Source organism: Mirounga angustirostris, unplaced genomic scaffold (assembly GCF_029215605.1).
Source record: "Mirounga angustirostris isolate CCGP_5_RB_7025 unplaced genomic scaffold, mMirAng1.0.hap1 SCAF_5, whole genome shotgun sequence".
NCBI lineage: Eukaryota > Metazoa > Chordata > Mammalia > Carnivora > Phocidae > Mirounga > Mirounga angustirostris.
Genome location: NW_026991713.1, coordinates 10,440,141 through 10,463,715, shown reverse-complemented (window position 1 = coordinate 10,463,715; position 23,575 = coordinate 10,440,141). Strand labels below are relative to the sequence as shown.

General features: G+C 57.7%; 1 protein-coding gene across 2 annotated transcripts in view; it reads left to right on the top strand.

Annotated features, from left to right (window-relative positions):
* The window catches only part of TRIOBP (TRIO and F-actin binding protein), a 53,504-nt gene extending 44,015 nt beyond the window's left edge, over window positions 1-9,489 (top strand). For both annotated transcript variants that reach the window (XM_064590621.1, XM_045875993.3), the window contains 7 exons: window positions 3,117-3,264; window positions 4,978-5,080; window positions 5,625-5,784; window positions 5,872-5,985; window positions 6,964-7,050; window positions 7,861-8,024; window positions 8,767-9,489. In XM_064590621.1, the coding sequence (XP_064446691.1) occupies window positions 3,117-3,264; window positions 4,978-5,080; window positions 5,625-5,784; window positions 5,872-5,985; window positions 6,964-7,050; window positions 7,861-8,022 (774 nt within the window). In that variant the 3' untranslated portion in view covers window positions 8,023-8,024; window positions 8,767-9,489. The remainder of the gene's footprint in view (window positions 1-3,116; window positions 3,265-4,977; window positions 5,081-5,624; window positions 5,785-5,871; window positions 5,986-6,963; window positions 7,051-7,860; window positions 8,025-8,766) is intronic.
* The last annotated feature ends 14,086 nt before the right edge of the window (window positions 9,490-23,575 follow it).

The window sequence follows — 23,575 nt, the reverse complement described above, 5'->3', positions numbered from 1 at the left end:
GTCTGTTTTACTGTCAGAACCTGCATTAGATTCCACTAAAGTGAAGTTTGAAAGCACTGCTCTGATTGCTCAGCTTACAGGTGGGGAAACTGAGGCACAGAGAGGAGGTGAGACCTTCGAGCTAGAGGCAGACCTGTGTCTGCAGTCCAGGTTTCCTGGTCCCCATGAGGCCACTGGGCACACGAAGGGCTGTTGGCGTTTCATCCTGTTAGGTCGGGATGGGCTGGGGTGCAAATGGAATTGGGGGGGTGGAGGTGAGAAGGGAATGATAAGGAAACAGAGCCGAAGACGGGTGGAGGAGGGGCCACAGAGGTGGTGAGCGCCAGAGAAGAGGAGCGGAGCCATCTGTGTCCCTCTCTGGCCCAGGAGGAGGTGGCTGGGGAGTCAGCGGGCCCTAGAGAGGTGACAGCTGGGGAGGGGTTCCCCAGCCTGGTATCTTAGTCCAGCTGGGAGCCCTTCTTTCAGCTTGTGGGGCTTGCGACATAGGACAGCAGCTGGGGGCTCTGGGGCTTCACCTGCCGGGGCCACCATTGCCTCCTCTGGCCTCCCCTCAGCTTATTGCAGAGGGAGTAACAGGCATTTCTTGATCTGCTTTGGTCCATGTCAGAGGTGGCAGCTGGACACCTTGGGCCCTCCCGAAGATAGATCAGAGAAAGCAGCATTTGGCCTTGTAGGAGCCCCTCCTTCCTCATGGGCTGGTCCCTGCCTCTGGACCCCCTATTAGCTGCCAGGTCTGCCTACCTCATCTGGTCCTGTGAGGACAGCAGTCCCCACACCCTATGTTGCTCCCATCTCTATAGGTGGGCTTATCTTAGAGACCCTCATGAGTTGGTCTTACGGGCCCGCTTTATAGGAGAGGGCACTGAGGCTCAGAGTGGGGAAGAGGCTTGTTCAAGTTCATTCTGGTACAGCGAGGATTAGGACCCGGTGTGTGGAATTCCAAAGCCATGTTCTATTGTTCTGACTGGAGGGACACCGAGGACAGATGCAGGGGGACAGACATTACCTGCCCCCCACTCAGAACACGTGGACCTGGGACTCAGAACATCTGGCCCTTCCCCCAGACTGGTCCTTGTAGCCCCCTGGTGCTGCTGCTGGAGAGGTAGGGGTCAGTCCCCCCCCACACCGTGAGGTGCCCAATGGCATGGGGGATATACTCTTACCTGCTTCAATTTCCTCCAGGGCTCTTCCCTTTTCCTTTTTCATGATCTTAAATTTAATTACATAAAAAATATGTTTACATTTTCAAAAATAATTCAATCTAATCAAAAGGTTAGAAATAAACACATGAGCTCTTCTTCCCCTGCCTGCTCTCCCCGCCCCAGGCGTCACCTTGATCACCCTTGGAGTACATCCCTAGAGTTTCCTTTTGCTGTTGGAACAAATCACCACAACCTTAGATAACATGGGTGTATCATCTCCTGGATTTGAAGGGGAGCAGCTTAACTGGGGTCTCGCTGGGCTCAAATCCTTTCCACGGGCTCCAGGTGGGACCTGTCTCCTCGCCTTCTCCAGTGGCTTATGGCCACCTGCATTCCTGGGCTCCTGGCCCCATCCTTCGTCTGCAAAGCCTGCAGTGGAAAGTCTGGTCCCTTCACTTCCCACAGTGAATTATCACTGACCTTTTCTTTTTTTTAAGGTTTTATTTATTAATTTGACAGAGAGAGACACAATGAGAGAGGGAACACAAGCAGGGGGAGCGGGAGAGGGAGAAGCAGGCTTCCTGCGGAGCAGGGAGCCCGATGTGGGGCTCGATCCCAGGACCCTGGGATCATGACCTGAGCTGAAGGCAGACGCTTAACGACTGAGCCACCCAGGCGCCCGTATCACTGACCTTCTGTGGCCACTTCTCCCTCTCTGCGCTCCTGCCTCCGCTTCCGCATCTGAGGACCCTGTGACTCCATTGCGCCCAGGGGATAATTCAGGATAGTCTCCCTATTTTAGGGTCAGCTGATTAGCAACCTCAATGCCCCTCTGCCACGTAAGGTAACATATTCAGAGGTTCTAGGGAGTACGACGTGGGCATCTCTGGGCGCCCCTACTCTGCCCCCCACTGCATCTTCCCATGCCCTTCGCTGTGTTTGACATGCGTGGACTCGGATGCGTGGCTCTGTGTTGTTTCCGTGAGTGGGATCGCACCATACATGTCAGAGACCAGCTTGCGTCACCTAACTTTTGGGACACCTTTCCAGGGCAGTCCACGTGGGCAGCTCTGTTCTTCACCAGCTGCCTGGGGGCCTTTGTAAGGCTTGATCCCATCATTTAAGGGCTCCCCTGTTAGGTGTTGTTTCCGGTTTTCATCTCTTACCAACCTTACTGTAGGGAATACCCCTGTCCCAGAGTCTTTGTACACATGTGACTTTCTGTGGGGTCAATGGGGGGGTTACTAAAAATGTGATGACAACGCCCAGGTGCCCCCCCCATGCACCTGTCGCAACTGACTCTCCCAAGCACGACTGTTATCAGTCTTTGAAACACTTGCCAGTCTTGCCTACAGGCCCTATTTTGTGATGTCATCAATTTCAGCTCACTTTCTCAGCACCTGACAGATGTTAGGCTCTGGTCCGGACCCTGGGGGGCTCCGAGCTGGATCAGGTCTTCCCTCTCTTTGGAGAACTTACAGTCTGGCAGAGCCAGAGCCTTCGGAGGCAGGGGAGAGGCTGTCCAGAGATAGAGCGGGGAGGACATTAAGCTGGACTGCAGGCCAAGTTCGTTACCCTGGAAGAGAAAGTTGCAGAAGAACATTCCAGGCAGAGGGCTTAGCCTTAGCTACAGCTCAGAGCTGTGACCATGCCATGAATTATTTCTCCTAACTGGAGTTCCTTGGTGGGGAAAGGCCCAGCCTGAGGCCATGAGGGTCAGACACAGGAGCAGGGACTTGACCCCACTGGATAGGAGCTTCCGAAGGGTTGGGAGCAGGAGAGTGACAGGGTGAGGTCTGTGGACCGGGGAAGCAGGGGCAGGTGTGGTCGGTGGTACGGGGCCCCAGGGAGGAGAGGTGGAGATGGCCGGCCCGGGACGGGCCTGCCCCTGAGGCTCACCGCCTGGGGCTGGAGAAGGGCCACCGTCCGGGCAGCGGGGGCAGCCCCGGGACGAAGCTGGCCTCCCGCCCGCAGGAAGCGTGCGAGCGCAGCCTGGCCGAGATGGAGTCCTCACACCAGCAGGTGATGGAGGGGTTGCAGAGGCACCACGAGCGCGAGCTGCAGCGGCTGCAGCAGGAGAAGGAGTGGCTCCTGGCCGAGGAGACGGCAGCCACGGCCTCAGGTGAGGACCCCGGGCCCCACGAGCCTCTCGCTGCAGCTCCTCGCTGAAATCGGGGAGGACTTTAAATAAGGGGGTGGTCTCGGTGCCAAACTTGGGAAAGGGGTCTAGGAGGGAGTGGAGTCCCCAGAACTGGCCTCTTCCTACACGAGAAGGGGAAGCCGAGGCAATCAAAGCCCCCCCCAACCCCCATGTCCTCCTGGGTTGTGACTCCTCTCCCTCAGGGGCCTGCAGCCACTGGGGATCTCACCCTAAGGCGCACGCATGCACACATGCACACACGCACACACTGAGCTCCAACTCCATGCCCACGTGTGCACCGTTTGCTGGGTAGAGACTGCTCAGCTGCGGACCGGGGGTTGGTGGGGGGAAGGGCCAGACCCTGGGGAGGGCCGGAGCAAAGCTGTGAGCTGTTGCTAAGCCCCGTTCCCCACACAAGCACCCTTAGCTCCTTGCAGTGCCCGATGGAGGGACCCCATTTCATAGATGAGGAACTGGGGCTCAGAGAGGTTAGTGACTTGTCCCAGATGGCACAGCTTGGAGATGACAGAGCCGGAGTTGGAGCTCAGAGCACCCTGACTGCAGAGCCGGTCCCTGAAGCCCACCCTCTGCTCACCCAAGCCAGAAACAGGAACGCCCGAGATGTTCGACATCTCCCTCCCTCCCTGTGTTCCCTGCGCAGCTCCCGTGTGGGCCTGGCACATCCTAAGCACTCCCATGGGGTTTACAGAATCAAAGGAATGATGAGAGAAGTCACTTGATCTAGAACTTCCCACCTGCCAGCGCTGTGTCACATGCTTCACGCACGCAAGCCTACGGCCTCTCATCCCAAACCCTGGAGCCGGTGTGTCCTGCATTTTAGGAAGATAACCTAGTACACCTATTAGATACCCTTCCCAGCAGAGTCTGGGCTCTTCCCTGAAATATAGCACTGAGACTTTCACGGTGAAACTTCTCAGAGTTACGCTTAAGTGGGCTACGACTGACCGCAGATAGCCTTGCATCTGTTCAGGTCAGGGATTGCCACCGAAAGTTATGAAAAGCTTCCAGTGTTCTGAGCCTTTGGATTTTAGAATTATGGATAAGATTATGGACGACGGCTTGTTTAATCCTCCCAACCACCCTGTGTGAGTGTGAAAACACTTGGTCCTTGGTTGCTCACAGTCTGGAAGATAAGCCAGCGGAATCTCTCTGCACATCTACTCTGGGCCAGACATTGCTCCAAATGCTCTACACAGGTCTTCCAATAACCCGCAAGAGAAGGTGCTGTTGTTCTCCCCGCTTTCCAACAAGGGACCCGAGGCACAGAGGGGTTAACTCCCCTGTGAAAAGTCGCACAGATTTGTACCAGCTGCAGTCCCTGCACTGGGTACGATCAGCGGGCTGGGCCAGGGAGCTTGGCCTTGTGAAGGAACCGTCCAGGCTCTGCAGGGGTGGTGGGCTGTGTGGGGTCCCACCTGGATGTCACTGACAAGAGGTCAGGTCCTGAGGTGTCTGCCCAGCACTGTCCCACCCCAGCAGACGGATTGGTATCCTCCCTTGATAGGCTCAGAGAGGTCGAGCAACTTCCCCAAAGCCATGCAGTTCCTGAGACAGCCTGGTCCAGTGCTCTTAGCTTCTGTCTGCGTGGTGCATGTGGGGTCTTGGGGGAGGTGGAGCCTACTGCTGCTGACCCCTCCCCAAGCTCCCCTCATGCCTCTGCCCTGCTTCTTCTAGCCATCGAAGCCATGAAGAAGGCCTACCAGGAGGAGCTGAGCCGGGAACTGAGCAAGACACGGAGTCTCCCACAGGGCCCCGATGGCCTTCGCAAGCAGCACCAGTAAGATGGCACCTGGACTCTGGGGTCTGTGGGCTGGGCCTCATTCTGAGCGAGGGGCTGCCCACCCCGGTGTTCATGAGGCAGGAACCTGTGCTGAGGTCCCTTGGCAGAGGATACAACACTTTGCCCCCAGCTGACACTCCCGACCCAGTCACCGGGCACAGGGGACAGAGGCAGGGGGCCCTCAGCCAGACCCCCATGCCAGTCCACATAGATAGTCCTTTAGGCCCCTTCTTGTCCAGCTGGTCTCAGCCTCTGCGGCCCCTGGTTCGTGTCCCCTAGAGCTGGGCTGCAGTACCACCCTTGGCCACTAGGTGTCCCCACCGCAGAGGACAGCTCTGGACCGTTAGGGCTCTAGAGGCCTTGGAGGCTTAACCCCCACCTCATCGAGGCGTCACCGGCAGCCCTAAGAGGCTGTCACCAGTTCACAGCCCCCCCAGTGGGCTGAAGGCAGAACCAGAGCAGGAGCCTGGAGTCCTGAGCTGCTTTGAGCCTCCCCCGAGCCGAGCCCCCTGCCATCCCTGCCCGCCCCTACCCCGGACAGGTCAGACGTGGCGGCGCTGAAGCGGGAGCTGCAGGTGCTGTCCGAGCAGTACTCGCAGAAGTGCCTGGAGATCGGCGCCCTGACGCGGCAGGCCGAGGAGCGGGAACACACGCTGCGGCGCTGCCAGCAGGAGGGCCAGGAGCTGCTGCGCCACAACCAGGTGAGCCCGGCCCGGGGCGGGGGCGGGGGCGGGGGCCCCGGGCGCAGCGGTCCTTCGTCTGCGCGCTGACCGTCCCGGGCCTCCCAGGAGCTGCACACCCGCCTGTCAGAGGAGATCGACCGGCTGCGTGGCTTCATTGCCTCGCAGGGCATGGGTGACGGCTGTGGGCGCGGCAGCCAGCGGAGCTCCTGTGAGCTGGAGGTGAGCGCCCACCCCGATGCCAGGCAGCCTGGCTGCTGCTCTGCACCCCGACGGGCTGGGTGTGCCCTGCGGCAGGGAATGGCACCGCTCGGTGGGGCCGGGCCCCAGAGGGGGAGAAGCCAGCGCAGCTGGGATGGGCACCTGGGACAAAGCCCTACCACCAGAGACCAGCCCTCCCATCAGGGGCCTACCACCGAGCTGCTGGGTGACCATGGCAAGTCACCCCGCCATTCTGAGCCCCAGGAGCTCCTTGGTAAAAGGAGGCTAGCATCCCCCTTACTGGGGAAAGTTGGAGTGAGAAAATGTGTGTGATCCCCGATCCCCTAGTATTTTATTTTATTTCATTCTATTTTATTTGATTTTATTTTATGAAAATTTGTATACGGCTTTCCTCTGTGTCTGGAATGTCTGTAAATTAACTCGTTGAATCCTCGTGACAATCCTACGAGGTAGATACTGTTTACTGTCCCTGTTTACAGATGAGGACACTGAGGCGCAGGGAGGTCAGGTACCTTGCCTGAGGTCTCGTGGCTCGTCAGCGCAGGAGTTGGGGTTTGAACCTGGCAGTCTGGCTCCAGAGTCGAAGCTTTTAAGCCTCCCCAGTCCTGGCCGAACCTATCTCTGATTTGGTCAAGTCAGAATAGCAAGCCCTGCAGCTCAGACTTTGGGGAGGGGTTCGTGAGGTATTTCGTAGGGAGGCCCGCACTCTCTGGCTCCCTGGAGGTCACCCTCTTTGCCCTCACGTTGAGGGCCGGGTGCTGTGTTGGGACAACAGCAGAGGTGGTCATGAGACACCCACTCACTGTGTGGACAGAGGTGAGAGAGCCGGAAGCAACCAGGGCTTCCTGGAGGAGCCTGGCCCTGGGGTGTGGTGGGTCTTGGTGCAGGTTGGGAGTTACAGTCCGGGGGCCTGAAGCAGAGAGAAGCCGGCCTGCACGGTGCTGTGGCCCTGGGTCAGCCCGGCACCCGTGACCCTAGGTGTTGCTTCGAGTGAAGGAGAATGAGCTCCAGTACCTGAAGAAGGAGGTGCAGTGTCTCCGGGATGAGCTGCAGATGCTGCAGAAGGTAGGGTCTGACTCAGAGCTTGTGGGCAGGGAGCCTCTGGACGCTCCTCAGTGCCCCATCCCATGAGCACCTGCTCTGTGCCAGCCACCCTCCTCACCTCCTCGTTCATGGCTCTCCTCGCATCTCTCCCTCGTAGGTGTCCTTGTCCCTATTTACAGACAAAGACACTGAGGCTAAGAGAGGGTGAGTGACTTGCCCACGGCCACACTTGCTTTATTTAGTCAGCAAATACTTATCGAGCACCTGCTGTATGCTGGGCACTGTGCTTGGTGCTGGGGAGACAGCTGTGAACAAAAAAGGCCCGAGGCCCCGTGAAGGGGCGCCCGCGTTCCAATGAGGAGTGAGCCGTGTGGCTGGCGGTGGGGAGGGCCAGGATTTGGGCCCAGGGTTGTGAGTCTGCGGCCTGCCCCGTGCCATGTCCCTGTGTGTTTGGCACCCCCGTGTGTTGGTGGCTCCGTGAAGATGTGTGAGTCAGACTCACAGAAGGGGCCCCAGCCCCGGGCCAGGCTGACCTGGTTCGTGCCCTGGCCACTCACTGCCAAGTGGTCTTAGACAAAAGCTTCCCCTCCCTGAGCCTCAGCTCCTGTCTCGAGGGACGAAAACGATGCTGGAAGCCATCACTGGGCCATGCTGGGAGGGTGCACCTAGGCCCGGGGATGCCGAGGGGCCACCGGGAAGGACAGGCCACTAGGCCATGGAGGGGCCTGGTGGCTTTGTGCCGGCCGGCAGGGAGCATGATGGGCATGGGCCGGGTCGGCAGGGCCAGGAAGGGGGCCTCCATGCCCTCACGGCTCTCCTGCGCCCTCCCAGGACAAGCGCTTCACCTCGGGGAAGTATCAGGATGTGTATGTGGAGCTGAACCACATCAAGACCCGGTCGGAGCGGGAGATCGAGCAGCTGAAGGAGCACCTGCGTCTCGCCGTGGCTGCCCTGCAGGAGAAGGAAGCCATGCGCAACAGCCTGGCCGAGTAGAGGTGAGAGCCACGGGGTGGGCAGGGCCGAGCAGGGCTGAGGCCTGGTGGGGCACTGGGCCTGGGGAGGTGAGCTCAAGGCTCGCCCACACCCGACTCACGGTGCCACCTCACCCGGGACGCTCCCTTCTCATGGCTTCTGTTTCCCTTTCTGTAAACGGGGACAGCGACACTAGCCACATGGGGTGGGGGGCTGTCAGTGGGTCAGACTCAGCCAGAGGCTGCTTTGTAAACCTGAGCGTGTGTCTTCAGAGGTGGGGGGGCGCAGTTCAGGGCCCGATGATTGCCACGTGCCCCCCCGTGGCAGCAGGCACTTAACGCCGCGCCCCACCCGCAGGCTGATGAGCCCACACCCCTCGTCAGGACCCCCCCGTGCCCTTGCAGGTCCAGCGTGCCTGCCCCATCTTCCGAGCTGGCGGCATGGCGCGGGTCACTGATCAGTGACAGCGTTCCTTCCCCCGAGTTCCACGCCTCTGACATCCTGGGTGGAGCTTGGCCCCCTGACTTAGTCTTTGATTTCCCAGGCTTCAGAGCGTTCCGATGCTGCCTCTCCTAACGCCCCATCCGCCGGGGGCTGCTGCTTTCGGACCGATCCTTGGGGACTGCCTGAGGCAGTCGGGAGAGGCCACCCTGGGGGCCAGGCTATGTGGGGAGAAGCCCGGAGGAGCAGGCGCAGGTCTGGCCCAGCCTTCCGGGCCACCCTTGCCTGGCTTAAGCACGCAGCTCCCCGACTCTTGTCTTCCAGGTCCTGGTGGCCCAGCCCCGCGGCAGACCGTCCCCCGGCCTGAGGGGGCCAGTCAGTCGCCCTCCTTCCTGCTGGATGGAAGTCAGAAGCCAAGCTTTCTCCCCACCCTCTGTGGGCCGCACGTGCACTCATACCCACCACACACAGACACACACACACGCACGCACACACACACGTATGCACATACACACACACACACACTCTGCGTATCTGAGCGCGCCCCTCGCACTGGGTCTTACCTTGCACCTTCTTCAGGATTTTATATGTGAAGAGATTTTTATATAGATTTTCTCCCCTCCCTTTTTTTTTTTCCCCAAAAACACTTTATACTTTGAAGAAAGCAATTCCTGGTGGCCATGTGCCTCCATCACGGGCTCCCCCTCTGGCCCTAGCCCCCTGCTCGGGCTTCTGGGCCCGTGGCCCTGCCCCAGGGGTCTAGCAGAGCCCCAGCAGCGGCCGGGGCAGGGTGGACTCTGGTGGGAGAGGCGGGGAGCCAGCCACCCTCCTCCTTCCCTACCTCCCACTAACTACTTCCTGCCCTGAGGCGACCACACCTTGGGACTCTGGACAGAGGGACAGACGGACAGAGGGAGCCGGCAGCTGTCCCTAAGGCCTCACCTCCTCCTCCTCCGAGGGGGTGCTGGGCGTGGAAACGCTGGAGCCGCGCATGAAGGCTCCTCTCCTGCTCCACGAGCCTTCTTAACTTAATAAAATGTTCCTGCAGCTCTGGTGTCCAGGATGGCGGGGGCAGGGCGGGTTGTGGAGGTTGGGGCCTCACCACCCACGCCCCCCCAGCACTGCACCCTTCCTGAAGGGAAAGGGAGGCCAGAATCTAGTCCGGCCGGCCAGTGACGGCTTTGCAGCACCACGTGGGGCTTGCCGACCAGCAGCCGCAGCAGGGTCACCAGGGAGCTGGTTAGAAGCACAAGTCCGGATCCGCCAGTGATTCACGTCGTCTCCAAGTCTGAGAAGGCCTGAAGTGGGCCCTAGGCCCAGGCCTCGGAGGAAGGACGGGAGCTGAGGCTCTGCCCCTGATGACCTTGGGCAAGCCACGCCCCCTCTCAGCCTTCGTTTGCTTCCCCGTCAAATGGGTGCCTTTCGGCCCCAGTCCTATATTGAGGCTGTGCCCAGAGGTCACGTCCACCCTGGTGGATGTGGCCACCCCAGGCCCACCAGGCTGGAGGCCTCATCCCCCAGCTGGCTGGTTGTGCTCTGCTGAACCCTGGTCCTGCTCGTGAGCGACTGCAAGCCCAGCGCGGGCGGTCCGATCTGCAGGGCTGTGGCCAAGATGGGATGACGAGTGAGCCAGCCTCGCCCCCCACAGCTTTTCCCATCAGTCCGGCCCGGGTACTGGGGAAGCTGATCAAGGACTGACTGGCCCTGCCCCCACCGAGGCCACAAAAACAGGTGGGGTCCCAGACGCTGTGGGATCTCAGAGGCCGGAGGCACCCGGAAGAGACCCCACCCAGCCTGCGGGTAGAAGAGGGCTTTTGGAGGTGACTTTGAAACAGGTCTTTTCCAGATAGAAAAATCAGGAAGGGCATTTCAAGTGAGGGAACAGCATGAGCAAATGCCCTATAAACATCCCCAGTGTGTTCAGGGAAAGGCCCGCAGGGGAGCAACTTTGTAGGCTTGTGGGGAAAATGTACCCCTTCCCTGGCCAGTGATGGGTTTAGGAATGGGCCTGGGAGGCAGTTCCAGTCAGTGAGATGCGGGGGGATGTCTTGAGTGGGGGTGGGGGGCTGCAAACGTCCGAATGAATGAGTAGATTGTGGGATATTCATACTCAGCATACTACACGGTAATAGGAAGGAACGACTGCTCCACACAAAAAACACGGATAAATCCTCCCAGATAATGTTGAGTAAAAGAAGACACAAAAGAGCATACGCTATACGATTGCATTTATGTGAAATTCAAGAACAGACCAATCTGTCACTGTGGGGGTGGGCATCACAACAGTGGGGACCTCTGGGCCGGGGCAGGGGCGGACACGGGCTAGCAGTGAGCACAGGGGAAGTTTCTGGGGTGCTGGGAATGTTCTAGATCTTGATCTGGGTAGTGGTCACAGGGGTGTATATGCAGTTAAAATGTCCCCTGCTGTACACTTAACAATCTGTGTGTGAATCCTGTCTGTGGTGGAAAAGCTGGGGTTCCAGCGGGTGCCCAGGTGAGCTGCTCTGGGGAAAACCCAGTGGCCTGTCACACAGGGAATTTGGACCAAACCATGTGATGGGGCTGCAAGGTGTGGTCTCAGGCAGCCAGGCATGTGCTGTGGAAAGAGCAGAGGCTGAGGTACCAGACAAACCTGCCCGGGTTTGAACCCCAACTGCTGCCTCCAGCTGGCTACGTGAGCCTCACTGAGTCACATCCCTCTCCGGGCTTTATTTCCCCATCTGTTAAATGGGGACAATAATGTCTATCCCGGAGGGCTGTTCAGGTACAAATTACCAACTGTTCCAATGATCTATTGTGGTTTAACCAATTACCACAGACCTCATGGCTTAGAACAAGCTTTTTTATGATCATTCATGGTCCTGTGGATGGCCTGGGCTCGACTGGGCAGTTCTCATGGTGTCTTTTTTGCAGTTGCTGTCAAGTGGTGGCTGGACTGGAGTCATCTGAAGGCTCCGTTGGGTTGGACATCCAGGATGGCCTCTTCACTCATAGGTCTGCGGCCTCAGCTGGGTGGCTGTGAAAGCTGGTGGGGGGAGGGGGGCACTGGACAGCTCTCTCTCTTTCTCCACGTGGCCACCTCATGTGCCTAGCTTGGGCTTCCCCACAGCATGGCGGCCTCAGGGCAGTCTGTAGTCTGACTTACATGGTAGTTGACTTCCCTAAGAGAGAGTTTCAAGAGACCAGGTGCAGTCTACAAACTTCTCATGACTGAGGCTTGGAAGTGTTGTGGTATCACGTCTACCACATTCTATCACATTAGCCAAAGACAAGTCACAGGGGGGCGCCTGGGTGGCTGAGTCAGTTAAGCGTCTGCCTTCGGCTCAGGTCAGATCCCGGGGTCCTGCTCGGTGGGGAGTCTGCTTCTCCCTCTCCCTCTGCCGTTCCCCCTGCTTGTGCTCTCTTGCTCTCTCTCTCTCTCTCTCTCTCAAAAAAAAAAAAAAAAAAAAAAAAGTCACAGGGCCAGCCCAGATTCAAGGGGAGAGGCCAGCACCAGGGCATGAATGCTGGAAGTGGTTCCTTGGGTGCCATCTTTCTTCCCCACTCCTGCTTCTCCCCCTCCCTCTCCAGCTCCTACTTCTCCGTCTCCTTAGAGTTCTGTTCTTCTTCCACGCAGCCCTGTAATTGTGGAGGTCCCCCGGGGTCTGTCCCCAGTTGTGCCGCCTTCTCCCTGTTCTCCTGTGACAACCTTGATGGCTCATCCTTGGCTTTTGTCTGCCTCCAGCTCAGACCTTTCTCAGGAACTCCAGACCTGAGCAGCCTCAGTCTCAAGGCCACTGTCAAGGCTTTGTCTTCCCTCCTACCTGCTGTTCTTCGGTTAGTTACAGGGAGCCGCAGTTCACACAGAGGATGCAGCAGACCTGGCCTGAGAGGTCAGGGGAGGCTTCTTAGAGGAGGGGGTGCTGGAGCTGAGCAGGAACTAGCTAGGCTAGCAGAGCAGAGAGCGTATTCCAGGTCGGGGGAACATCATGTTCAAAGGCATTTAGGAAAGTGAAGCCCATTCAGGCACAGGGCAGGTGGGTTTGGCTAGAGGGATGCATAGAGGGATCCGAAATGAACCCAGAGGGAAGGCCGGAGCTATAATCTGATCTGTAAGGACAGTGGGGAACATGGGTCCAAGCTCTAACTTCATTCTTAACCCAGTGGGGAGCCACAGGGGCGTCTTAGGCGGGCAGTGCCCTGGCTCAGGACAGAGGTCTGGGTGAAGACGGGGGTGTGGGTATCCTCCGCGTATGGAGGCTAGTGAGGGCTGCGGGCTGGCCGAGGGGGTGGGATGTAGCAGGGGGGCAGAGCGGAGGACAGGACTCCCGGAGGAGCAGAAGGTAGGTCCACAGCAGCCGGAGGGTGCGAATGCTTCCAGAAGGGAGTGGCCAACGGGGGCTGGACGTAAAGGTCCACGAAGAGGCCACTGATTTTTGTCGGGCCACAGGAGGTAGGCAGCTGTGTGGGGGACGGGGTGCTGTCGGGGAGGACAGAGTTTTGTCACTTGCTTGACACCAACGAGTCAGACTCTGCCTCCCTTTATGGAGCTCCAGTCACCCAGCCCGCACCCCATTCAGGGCCCGGAGACCCCCAGCCACACTCAGCCCCAAGGACCTGCCGCTGCTCCAGCGGGACAGTGTCACCCCACAGTGGCCCCCTCAGGAAGCGCTACTGATGCAGACCTCCCCCCCCCACACTCCCATCCTCCCTCTTCTCCCAACTGCCCCTGCTCCGAGCCTGGACGCGCCTCCCTAAGCCGGCGCAGGCCTGCGGGAGGCAGGAGTGAGATCTCAGTCCGGGCCTCCATCCACCCCCATCCATCGGCAGCCAGGCGCCATCCCCTCCTTACTCCTAGCACTGGCCCGTCTGGCAAGTTCTATAACTTTTCTGTGCCTTGGTTTCCTCACCTGCAGGTTGGGGATAGTAGTGCATACCTCACAGAACTGTGTGACAATCCGAGATGAGCTGATACGTGTAAAAGGCTGAGCAGGGGGCCAGGGCCTCGCAGCCCAACACAAATGCTGCCTAGGGCTCTCACAGGCGGTGGTTATCGTTACGGATTCGCCGAAACAACAGGAAAATGCAGGGCCCAGGGCCCGGAATTCAGTGGGTAATTCAAAAACAGCAGCTATTATTTTGTGGTTATTAGAAGTCAGCTGGATGCCCCTTCCCCTGCCCTCCCCAGGAGGTCTGGCTAAACTTGGTCCAAACCCCAATTCCAAGGCCCGTGAGAATCCAGACCTCTTCCTTCCGTTTTGGCCGGTTCCCACCTGTCGCTTTTCAGGGCTTCCTGAGACTTCCTTTCTCTCAGGGCAGGATGTGTTGCCAGGTACAAGGCCAGACCCTTCAGTGCAAAAAATCCTCTCGAAGAGTGTCCTGTTAAGGAGCTCCCAACAGCTCGCCTTGCACCATCTGGACGGCGGGCGGCCTAGGGGGAGTCCAGCCTGGCCAGTGGGTAGCACCTAACTCTTCCTCCGCACTGAGCCCGGCTCCCAGCTGCAGCTGCTTGTCCTTGCTCATCCCCTTCCCTGGTCCCCAGCCTCTGGTTCTTCCCCTCCTGTCCCATCCGCACCCCCCCAGCGTGGGCTTCCTAAAACAGGGAGCTGGCTGGCTGTTGCTTCCCCTCACGAAGCCCTCCCCAGGCCTTGGCAGGAGCCCCTCAGCCTGCCCCAGCGCCTTTCTCTGCCCCTTTGGGCTCCAGGCTTCCCCAAGAAGCCGCCTCCATCTCCCGAGGGTGCCCAGCCGCGCACCCGGCTGTCCTCACTGCTCTCCTCCACACGTACCTGCCCACTCCCTGCCCCTCCCCTGGTAGAGTCAGGACTCAGATCAGTCATCATCTGCCACCTCCGGGAAGCCCTCCCAGATACCCCACCCAGATGGGGCTGAACGGCTGCTCTGGCTTCCACAGCTTCTCCACTTGACATGTTCTTTGCTCTCCCAGACTATGAGACCCCTGAGGCCAGGGACCAGCTCTGATTCTCCTCGATTTCCCCAGGGCCCTGCACGGAACACATGGGGTCTCGGCCGATGCGTGTGTGTCGACTGACTGACTGACCGACTGACCGGAAGCAAGTGACTACCCAGCCGGGCGCCCTCTAGGCAGGGCACAGCCCCGGCCTCAGCCTCCCCGGCACACCAAGTGGCGACGGGTTGGGTGTCCTCATAAACCAACTGGGAAGCCTGGCAGCCAGCCTGAGGGGCCAGGAGCTGATGGCGGCTTCTGGTACCTCAAAGGGCTGGGGCGGAACTCTGAGTCATCCCTGTCATCCCAGCGTCCCATCTGGACTTTACGAGGGCCCTGCAGGCTCGGAGGCACAGGCAGGGAGGGCGGGCTCTGCAAACATTCCGGACACCATCCCTGTTCACGCTCACAATAACTCTGAAGTACCTGCTGCTGTCCCCATTTTACAGAGGAAACTGAGGCTCAGAAGGGGGACATGACTCACCAAGGTCAATAATTCAGTGGCTCACCTCTTGGCACATCTGTCTCCAGCCCCCAAATCTCCTGCCTCACACGCTCGCCCCGCAGTGGTAACAGCTGCCTTCGGTTGGGCCCTCACCGTGTGCCCGGCCCTGGAACAAACATGCTGTCTTCATGATCTCTTTTCGTCTCCAGAACAGCCCAGCGAGGGAGGTGCACGACCGTCCCCACTTTCCAGTGGAGGGGACCGGGACTCAGAGCAGCAAAGCGAGTCACCCGCTCACAGAGCTGGTCGGGCCTGCGGGTCTCGCTGCGCGGGGCGGGGGGGCTGCCCGAGCCGACCGGGGTCTTATCGTTGGAGACTGCCCAGACCCCCGGTGTTCTGGGTCCCCTACTTGGGTGTAGGTGTGAGGACGGGTCTGGGTGCGCCTCTGCTGGGCTGACTTGGATGACTTCCCTAGTAAAGCAGAGCAAGAGCTTTGTCCCCCGGGGGCCGGGAAGGCTGGAGGGTGTTCCAACGGTGCTGTGTCATTGGCCGGCCCTCATGCCCCCGCCATCCCGCAGCTCCGGAGTAAGTGTCCCTCGCCCCAGGGGCCACGGGCGGTGCCGAAGCTCCTGCAGCTCTTGCTCCCCGCCTAGACCCCCACTCCCATGCTGGCCCACCCGGCTCGGGCGCCCTCCATGCAGCCGCTTGCCTTCTCCAAGCTCGCCTGCCGCTCCTTAAGGCGGGCGCCGTCCCTGGGGCTCCATCCCCTCTACCAGCGCAAGGCGAGGGGCCTACCTCCCAAAGATGGTCACCCGGGCCTGAGTCCTGGCTTGACGGCCTGTGGCCCCGGGGCCCTGAGTCGAGGCCTCTCCAGAGCGCGGCCCCCCGCGGAGTGGGGCAGCTGGCTGTGCTGGCTGAGCGACACCAAACGGTGGCCGCCCTTCACCAGCAGGTGACACTGCAGCACCGGGGGGAGGGGGGGCCCAGCTGCGATCCCCTGGCCTCCGGCGGGTCCTCACGTCCTCCCGTGTCCTTAGGGAGTCAGTGAGCAGTTGCCTCCACCCCATGCCCAGGGTCCCCCAGGACTCGGGCCCCAACGTCGTGCGCTCTGTCACCTCTTCCCTCACGCGTTCAGTGACCGCCTGTGTCTACACAAGAACACGCGGTGCTGCGCTGGAGGTAGGCCGTGTTTAAATAAAGTCACCGCACGCGAGCCACGCGGTTACGAGGCAGCGAGGCAGCGGCGTCCTGACTCGGACAGATCTCCACGGGGAATCGTGCGGGAAACGGAGCCGGGGGCCCAGCTGGCTGGGGGGTGCCACACGCTGTGAGAAGGGAAGTGGAGGCACAGACTGGCTTATGTGCTTATATAGGTTTATAAACCTCAGGCGGGGGGGTGACACGCACACAAGGTGAGCAAGCCTACTGGGAAGGGGGCCCCAGACATACAAGAGACTGGCCCAGTGGTTGCCTCGGGGAGGGGACAGGAAGGCTGGGGGACAAAGGCGGAGGGACCCTTACTTCGGGATTATAGGCTTTCATAGATCCTGAATTGTTTCTCGGGGCATATGGCATCTATTCCAAAATCAGTAAAAGTTGGGGTGCCTGGGCGGCTCAGCCGGCTAAGCGTCCGACTCGGTTCCAGCTCAGGTCCTGATCTCAGGGCTGTGGGATTGAGCCCCACGGTGGGCTCTGTGCTCAGCAGGGAGTCTGCTTGAGATTCTCGCTCTCCCTCTGCCCCTCCCCTTGCTCCAACTCTCTCTCTCTCTCTCTCAAATGAATAAATCTTTAAAAAAATAAGTAAAATTAAAAAAAATAATAATGAGGGCACGTGGGTGGCTCAGTTGGTTAAGCGACTGCCTTCGGCTCAGGTCATGATCCTGGAGTCCCTGGACCGAGTCCCGCATCGGGCTCCCTGCTCGGCGGGGAGCCTGCTTCTCCCTCTGACCCTCCCCCCTCTCATGTGCTCTCTCTCAAATAAATAAATAAAATATTAAAAAAAATAATAATAATGAAACAGCCCCAAAGGGAGCATGGTATGGGGAAGACGGAGCCGGAGCCTGGTTTGGGGCGTCCCTGCTCCCGCCACTGACCCTTTGAGACCTCGTTTCCCGCGCACCTGAGATGGGATTGATAGCTGGGGTTCGCTGAGGGCAGGAGGGCGCCCCTCCCGCACGCGCCTGCCACAGCAACCGCGCCCACGGAGCGGCAGCTATTGTCATACCTGTGACCGTCCTGGTCGGGCCTGTTTCCGGCACCCGGTGACACAGACGTGAAGGGACACACCCTTACCTTGCTTGAGGACAACAACGCCTGGGAGGGCTGATGATGCACCTGACCCAGGAGCCAGGGCAGGACGCGGGCAGAGGCGACACCTGCGCCTGGTCTCCAGAGATAAGTCGGCACGATCAGGGGACAAGAGGGGAGGAAGGGCGTTCGGGCTGGGGGAGGGGGGGACAGGCTGGACACGCCTGTAGCCACTGCACACAAACAGAGTAGCCGACGCGCGCGGTCGTGAGCAGCCGTGTGCACAAGGCCCTCGCACCTGCCACCGGGGGCTTCAGCTGCTGTGCGGGGAGGGCGGGGCAGCATGGGGGTCGGGGCGTGGGCTGGGGACAGACTGCGGACGGCCTGCGGGACCCCAGGCAGGTCACTTAACCCCTCTGTGCCTCAGTTCCCTCGCCGCTCACGGGGACGTCATGAGGTCTGCACGAGGCAGTTCCCCTACAGTTCACAGCTGTGCACTGGTCCGCTTTCTATGGCTCGTATTAACACACTTCAAGTACTTAATAATATCTTAGTATCACTACATTGTGTTCATGTTTCATAGTGTATGTTCACGTTCTCTTACACACATGCCGAGTGGGCACGTATGTATTAGCTATCCACACAAAAGCCTCCACGCGCCCCCTCGTACATCTCATGCACACCCACCTGTGTGTGTTTACACGTGCACACTCACTCCAGCGCACGCATGCTTTCAGGCACACGCACATGCAGACACACATGTCTGTGCACACACACGCACCCTCTCCACATGCTCACGCCGCCTCCGCCCCCTCCTCCCGAGCTGAACGTCCACACAAGGCAGTGAGAGAGGTAGTCCCCAGTGTTTCCCCAGGCTGAGCCCGGCCAGTCCCCCAGGCTCCAGGCTGCCTTCCCGGACCCGCTGAGAAGGGCGGACCCAGACTGATGCCAGGAACCACATTCTAGAGCCGCTGGGTCAGAGGCTGCTGCGCTGCTCTGGATGGAGAGAAGCCTCCAGAATCACAGTGTGTGTTCTTAGCCAGGGAGCCCCTAGAGGGCCAGCCCAGCTGTCCCTGCACCCAGCACAGTGCCCAGTGCTGAGCAGGAGGCCTGGCTCGTGGCGAGAACTCTATTGAAAATAGTTGCCTTGGGATTGTCCAGTTCATCTTCATCTCCCCTCTGAGCTGTGAGTTTCATGAAGATAGGGCTCATGTGTGACTTGTCTTTGTCCCCAGCACCAGCTTCTGGCAAAGAGTGGTCATCCGTGAGTGGATTAGCTAAGATATATTTGATTGTGAGAGGCAATGACAGTAAAAAAGAAAGACAATTAGGGCGCCTGGGTGGCTCAGTTGTTAAGCGTCTGCCTTCGGCTCAGGTCATGATCCCAGGGTCCTGGGATCGAGCCCCGCATCAGGCTCCTTGCTCCGCGGGGAGCTTGCTTCTCCCTCTCCCACTCCCCCTGCTTGTGTTTCCTCTCTGGCTGTGTCTCTCTCTGTCAAATAAATAAATAAATAAATAAATAAATAAAATCTTTAAAAAAAAAGAAAGACAATTATTTATTTTATTATTTTATGCAGAGAAGTCTGAAGGGAAGGATCCCAGGCTGAGCCACAGTATCTGGGATCCAGGCTCCTTATATATTTGTATCTAGGACCTAGACTCCGTCATGCACAGCCCCCATTCACAAATGCACCTCATGGTCCAAGACGGCTGCTCTAGTTCCATTCACCGCATCTGCATCCCAGCCAGCAGGTAGGAGAAGTGAAATAAGAAGGGACAAAGGACTTAAGCCGGCTTTCTCTTAAGGAAGCTGTAGCACAACGCTTCCACTTACATTCTTTTGGCCAGACCTTGGGCCCGTGGCCACATCTAGCTGCAAAGAAGCTGGGAAAGGCAGTCTCCACTTTAGGGGGCCATGCGTCGAGCCAAACATCAGAGGCTGCATCACTGTACTCCGAGGGGGACACGGATACTGGCTCCACCATTATGAGGATTTGCTAACCCAGCTGTCCAAGATGCAGAGGGCGTCTGGGGAATTCTTCGTCAGGCTGAGGACACATCAACTGTAGTCAAAGAAGGAGGGAGCCTAGTGGCAGGCCAGCCCGTACTGCCTGTGCGCAGAGGGGCTGACAGTAACTCCTGCTACCCAGAGCTCAGAGGAAGACTGAGAAGGGCCAGGCAATGGCCAAAGGCATGCCCTTGAGAATCCAACATGTTTTGGTTCTGACTTTAGCACCTGTCACCTGTGTGACAGTGGCCGGATGACTTACCTTCTCCGAGCCTCCACTACCTCATCTGTAAACTGGAAAGCATCGTCCCCGCCCCAAAGGCAGGTGATGAAGATGCAGTGGTGTCATGAACACAAGGCTCTTAGGCCCCGAGGAGACCCTCAGAAAACCACCTTTGAGGGGAGCAGGATGGGGCTCTCCGATCCAGCAGGTCTTGGGGAACTGAGCTGGGGCTCAGGCTCAGCCACCAAGGGAGCTGGAGTGCTCTGAGTATAGCAGAAACCAACTTTTTTGCCACTTTTAGTATATTCCCTCTAAGTTTAAAAGACGTATTCACTATACACGTGAGCTGTGTGAATTTTTGAAAGTGAGGATGAGCAAATGAGCTAAAAGAAAAAAGAATCATCAAAAAAACCCACCACCTGGAGCTAAACGTTATTAATTTGTCAAATGTCTTGTCAGTCTGTTTCATGATCCTATGTACACAGGTTTATATACTTCTTTTAATGTAAAATGTACATACTTTTTACGGGGTCACACTACACATAGGCTACTTCAAAACTTCAAAATGATGGGGCGCCTGGGTGGCTCAGTCAGTTAAGGGTCTGCCTTCGGCTCAAGTCATGATCTGGGAGCCCCAGGATCAAGCCCCCAGCGTCAGGCTCCCTGTTCAGCGGGGAGTCTGCTTCTCCCTCTCCCTCTGCCCCCCCCCCCCCGCCACCGGCTTGGTCTCTCTCTCTCAAATAAATGAATAAAATCTTAAAAGAAAAATAATGCGGTGGTGGATATCCTTGTACACAAATATTCGTGTGAATTTCTGGTTATTTCCTTAAGTTAGGTTCCTGTACATGGGTCTCTCCCATGTTTTAAAAGTTTTGGTCTCTTGGGGCATCTGTCGTTAAGCGTCTGCCTTTGGCTCAGGTCACGATCCCAGGGTCCTGGGATCGAGCCCCGCGTCGGGCTCCCTGCTCGGCGGGAGGCCTGCTTCTCCCTCTCCCACTCCCCCTGCTTGTGTTCCCTCTCTCGCTGTGTCTCTCTCTGTCAAATAAATAAATAAAATCTCTATTTAAAAAAAAAGTTTTGGTCTCTCAAACAAACCACATTCAGAAATAAGAAATTCCTACATTTAAAAAAGTTAAGCAAAGCCATATGGAACTGCCAGTCAGAGCTTTGGATCAGCACGAGAAACCCACTGCTCCCACACTGAATTGACATAAATCATAGCCAAAAGGAAAGACACTCCAGGGCTCTTGGGTGGCTCAGTTGGTTAAGCGACTGCCTTCGGCTCAGGTCATGATCCTGGAGTCCTGGGATCGAGTCCCGCATCGGGCTCCCTGCTCGGTGGGGAGTCTGCTTCTCCCCCTGACCCTCCCCCTCTCATGCTCACTCTATCTCATTCTCTCTCAAATAAATAAATAAAATCTTTAAAAAAAAAAGAAAGAAAGACACTCCACACGTTTGTGAGTCTCTACAGCCTTCTTGTGGGTAAACATGTCATTTCCGTCCAGGAGTCTGAAATACCAACAGTGAGGACAACAGCTAACACTTAAACCACGACACACATCATATGTATATATCATTCATTATGCATATATTATATACACGTTTCTATATAGAGATATGTATACATTTAGTCTTCAGGAAAACTCTATCAGGTAAGTGCCATTATTCTCCCATTTACAGAGAAAGAAAACGAGGCACAGAGGGTCAGCTTGCCAAGAGCCTCGTACCTCTAAGTGGTAGGGCTGCGATTTGAACCCAGACAACATGGACCTCACCACTATGCTAGACTTTGTGGACTTCTCGTGGGTGGATGAGGGCCATTCAAACCCTGACTTGTTTTTTCATTTTCATTTTTTTTTTTTTTAAGATTTTTATTTTATTTATTCATGAGAGACAGAGAGAAACAGAGGGAGAAGCAGGCTCCCAAGGAGCGGGAAGCCCGATGCGGGACTCGATCCCAGGACCCTGGGATCATGACCTGAGCCGAAGGCAGACGCTTAACCATCTGAGCCACCCAGGTGCCCTGTTTTTTCATTTTTAAAGATGTATTTATTTGAGAGAGAGAAAGAGAGAGCGTGCAACACGCGTGCACACGCGTGTGAGCGGGGGGAGGTGCAGAGGGAGAGAATCTCAAGCAGACTCCCTGCTGAGTGAGGAGCCTACTCTGGGCTCAATCCCACCACCCTGAGATCATGACCTGAGACAAAACCAAGAGTCACAGGCTTAACCGACTGAGCCACCCAGGCACCCTGCAAACCCCGAGTTTTTAAGAGAGCACACGGGCCCAGAGAGGGTTAGAAAACTACTTGGGGGGGGGTGCCTGGGTGGCTCAGTTGTTAAGCATCTGCCTTCGGCTTGGGTCATGATCCCAGGGTCCTGGGATCTAGCCCTGCATCGGGCTCCCTGCTCTGTGGGAAGCCTGCTTCTCCCTCTCCCACTCCCCCTGCTTGTGTTCCCTCTCTTGCTGTGTCTCTTTCCGTCAAATAAATTTAAAAAAAATTAAAAAAAAGAAAGAAAACTATTTGGGGTCACACAGGAGATCTGGGTGCTTTGCCCACCCCAATTGCCTTCCACAGTGTTTGAACCCCCTCAGTGCCCATGGGAAACAGGCCTACGCCTTTCCAAAGGAGCAGCGGTGACCCAGAACTTGCGCCCACTCCGTCCTGGGAGCAGTGCTTTGCTTTCTATGAACACCTGCGGGGAGTGGTGCGGGCTGGGCCCTAGGTGGGCGTGGCCCCTGTGAGGGCCCTGGAGCGTGGGCCTCCCTGCCGTCCGGGGCATCCCCGCCTCGACTCCAGGTCCGTTTGGCCGCTGGTGATGGTCAGGGCACCAGTTCGTGTATCTGAGTGTGGTGAACGGAGTGGAAAAATAGTATTTGCCTATCTGCCCAGCCACTATCCAGCTGGGAGAGATCGTGACTCTAATATATTACGTTTTAGAATTCTTTTTTTTTTTAGATTTTATTTATTTATTTGAGACAGAGAGAATGAGAGAGACAGAGAGCACATGAGAGGGGGGAGGGTCAGAGGGAGAAGCCGGCTCCCTGCCGAGCAGAGAGCCGGATGCGGGACTCGATCCAGGGACTCCAGGATCATGACCTGAGCCGAAGGCAGTCGCTTAACCAACTGAGCCACCCAGGCGCCCACGTTTTAGAATTCTAATATAAGTGAGAATTCTAATATAAGGGAGTACAGAACTCTCAGCTTCCATAATTTGATTATTTGGCATTCTTGGATTCTAGGAGTCTTTGTCTTTCACTCCCAAACGCTGGGACTAAGGCAGGCCCCGGCTCCTTCCTCTGGGCAGTGAGGAAGTGGGCTGCCTGGAGGATACGGAACAGCGGGAGGCAGCTGGTTTGGGCCTCTCGGAGGAAAGGGACCGGGACCTGTGCATTTTGCCATCTTTTCCTTGAACCTCTCGTCTTGTTTTGTGTGTTGCTTTCGGACACCCGAGGCCCCCCACCCAGGCACCGCTCCTCTCCTCCTCCAGGCGGGCTCTTGCTTACAGGAGGGGCCCCAAGGTCAAGCTCAGCTGACCGCTTTGATAGCAGAGCACGTGTCCTGAGGTTAGGAAAACAGCTGGTGCTGATGTTCGGTGTTACTGCTTTTTGAAAGAAAAAGAAACACAAATGGCCCCTCCATTTGCCCTGGGCTTCATCAGCAGGCTCTGCCACTGAGTGACAGAAGCAGGGCCTCAGGCTTAGGACAAGGTGCTTCGGGGCCTCTTCCGGGAGACCCCCACCTCCAGAGCCTTCCATGACCTTCCTGGCTGTGACCGCCTGGCCAATGCTTGTCCATGGCAGGAAAGGACACACACCCTGAGCACTAGGGAAGATGGATGGCAAGTCCAGCGAGGCAAAGGCCCCAGGGCAGGGCTAAGTGGGGGACTAAGCAAGACCACAGGCCGAGCTACGACTGAGACCAGCTGTCCTTGACACAAGCCAGGTGTGAGTGCCGAGCTCGGGGACAGGGTTGTGGTTTGGCCTCATCCTGAGCCTGATGTGGGGGACGAGGGGTGGTTAGAAAAGACTGGCCCAGGGGTCTGGAATGGGGCCCGGGGTGGGGTAGGCGGCGCATGGCATGGGGCCCCCGAGAGGCCAGCAAAGGGTCTCCAGCCTGGAGGTACTGCGGGTTGGGGCTCTAAGGATGGGGGGAGAGCAGGGGAGGGGAGGGGCGGTGGCATTTGGCTGGCACCCTGCCTCTCGCCCTCAGGTGTGGGGCTCAGAACAGGCGTTGCTGCTGGACTCGGCCTTGAACACTGGTCCTC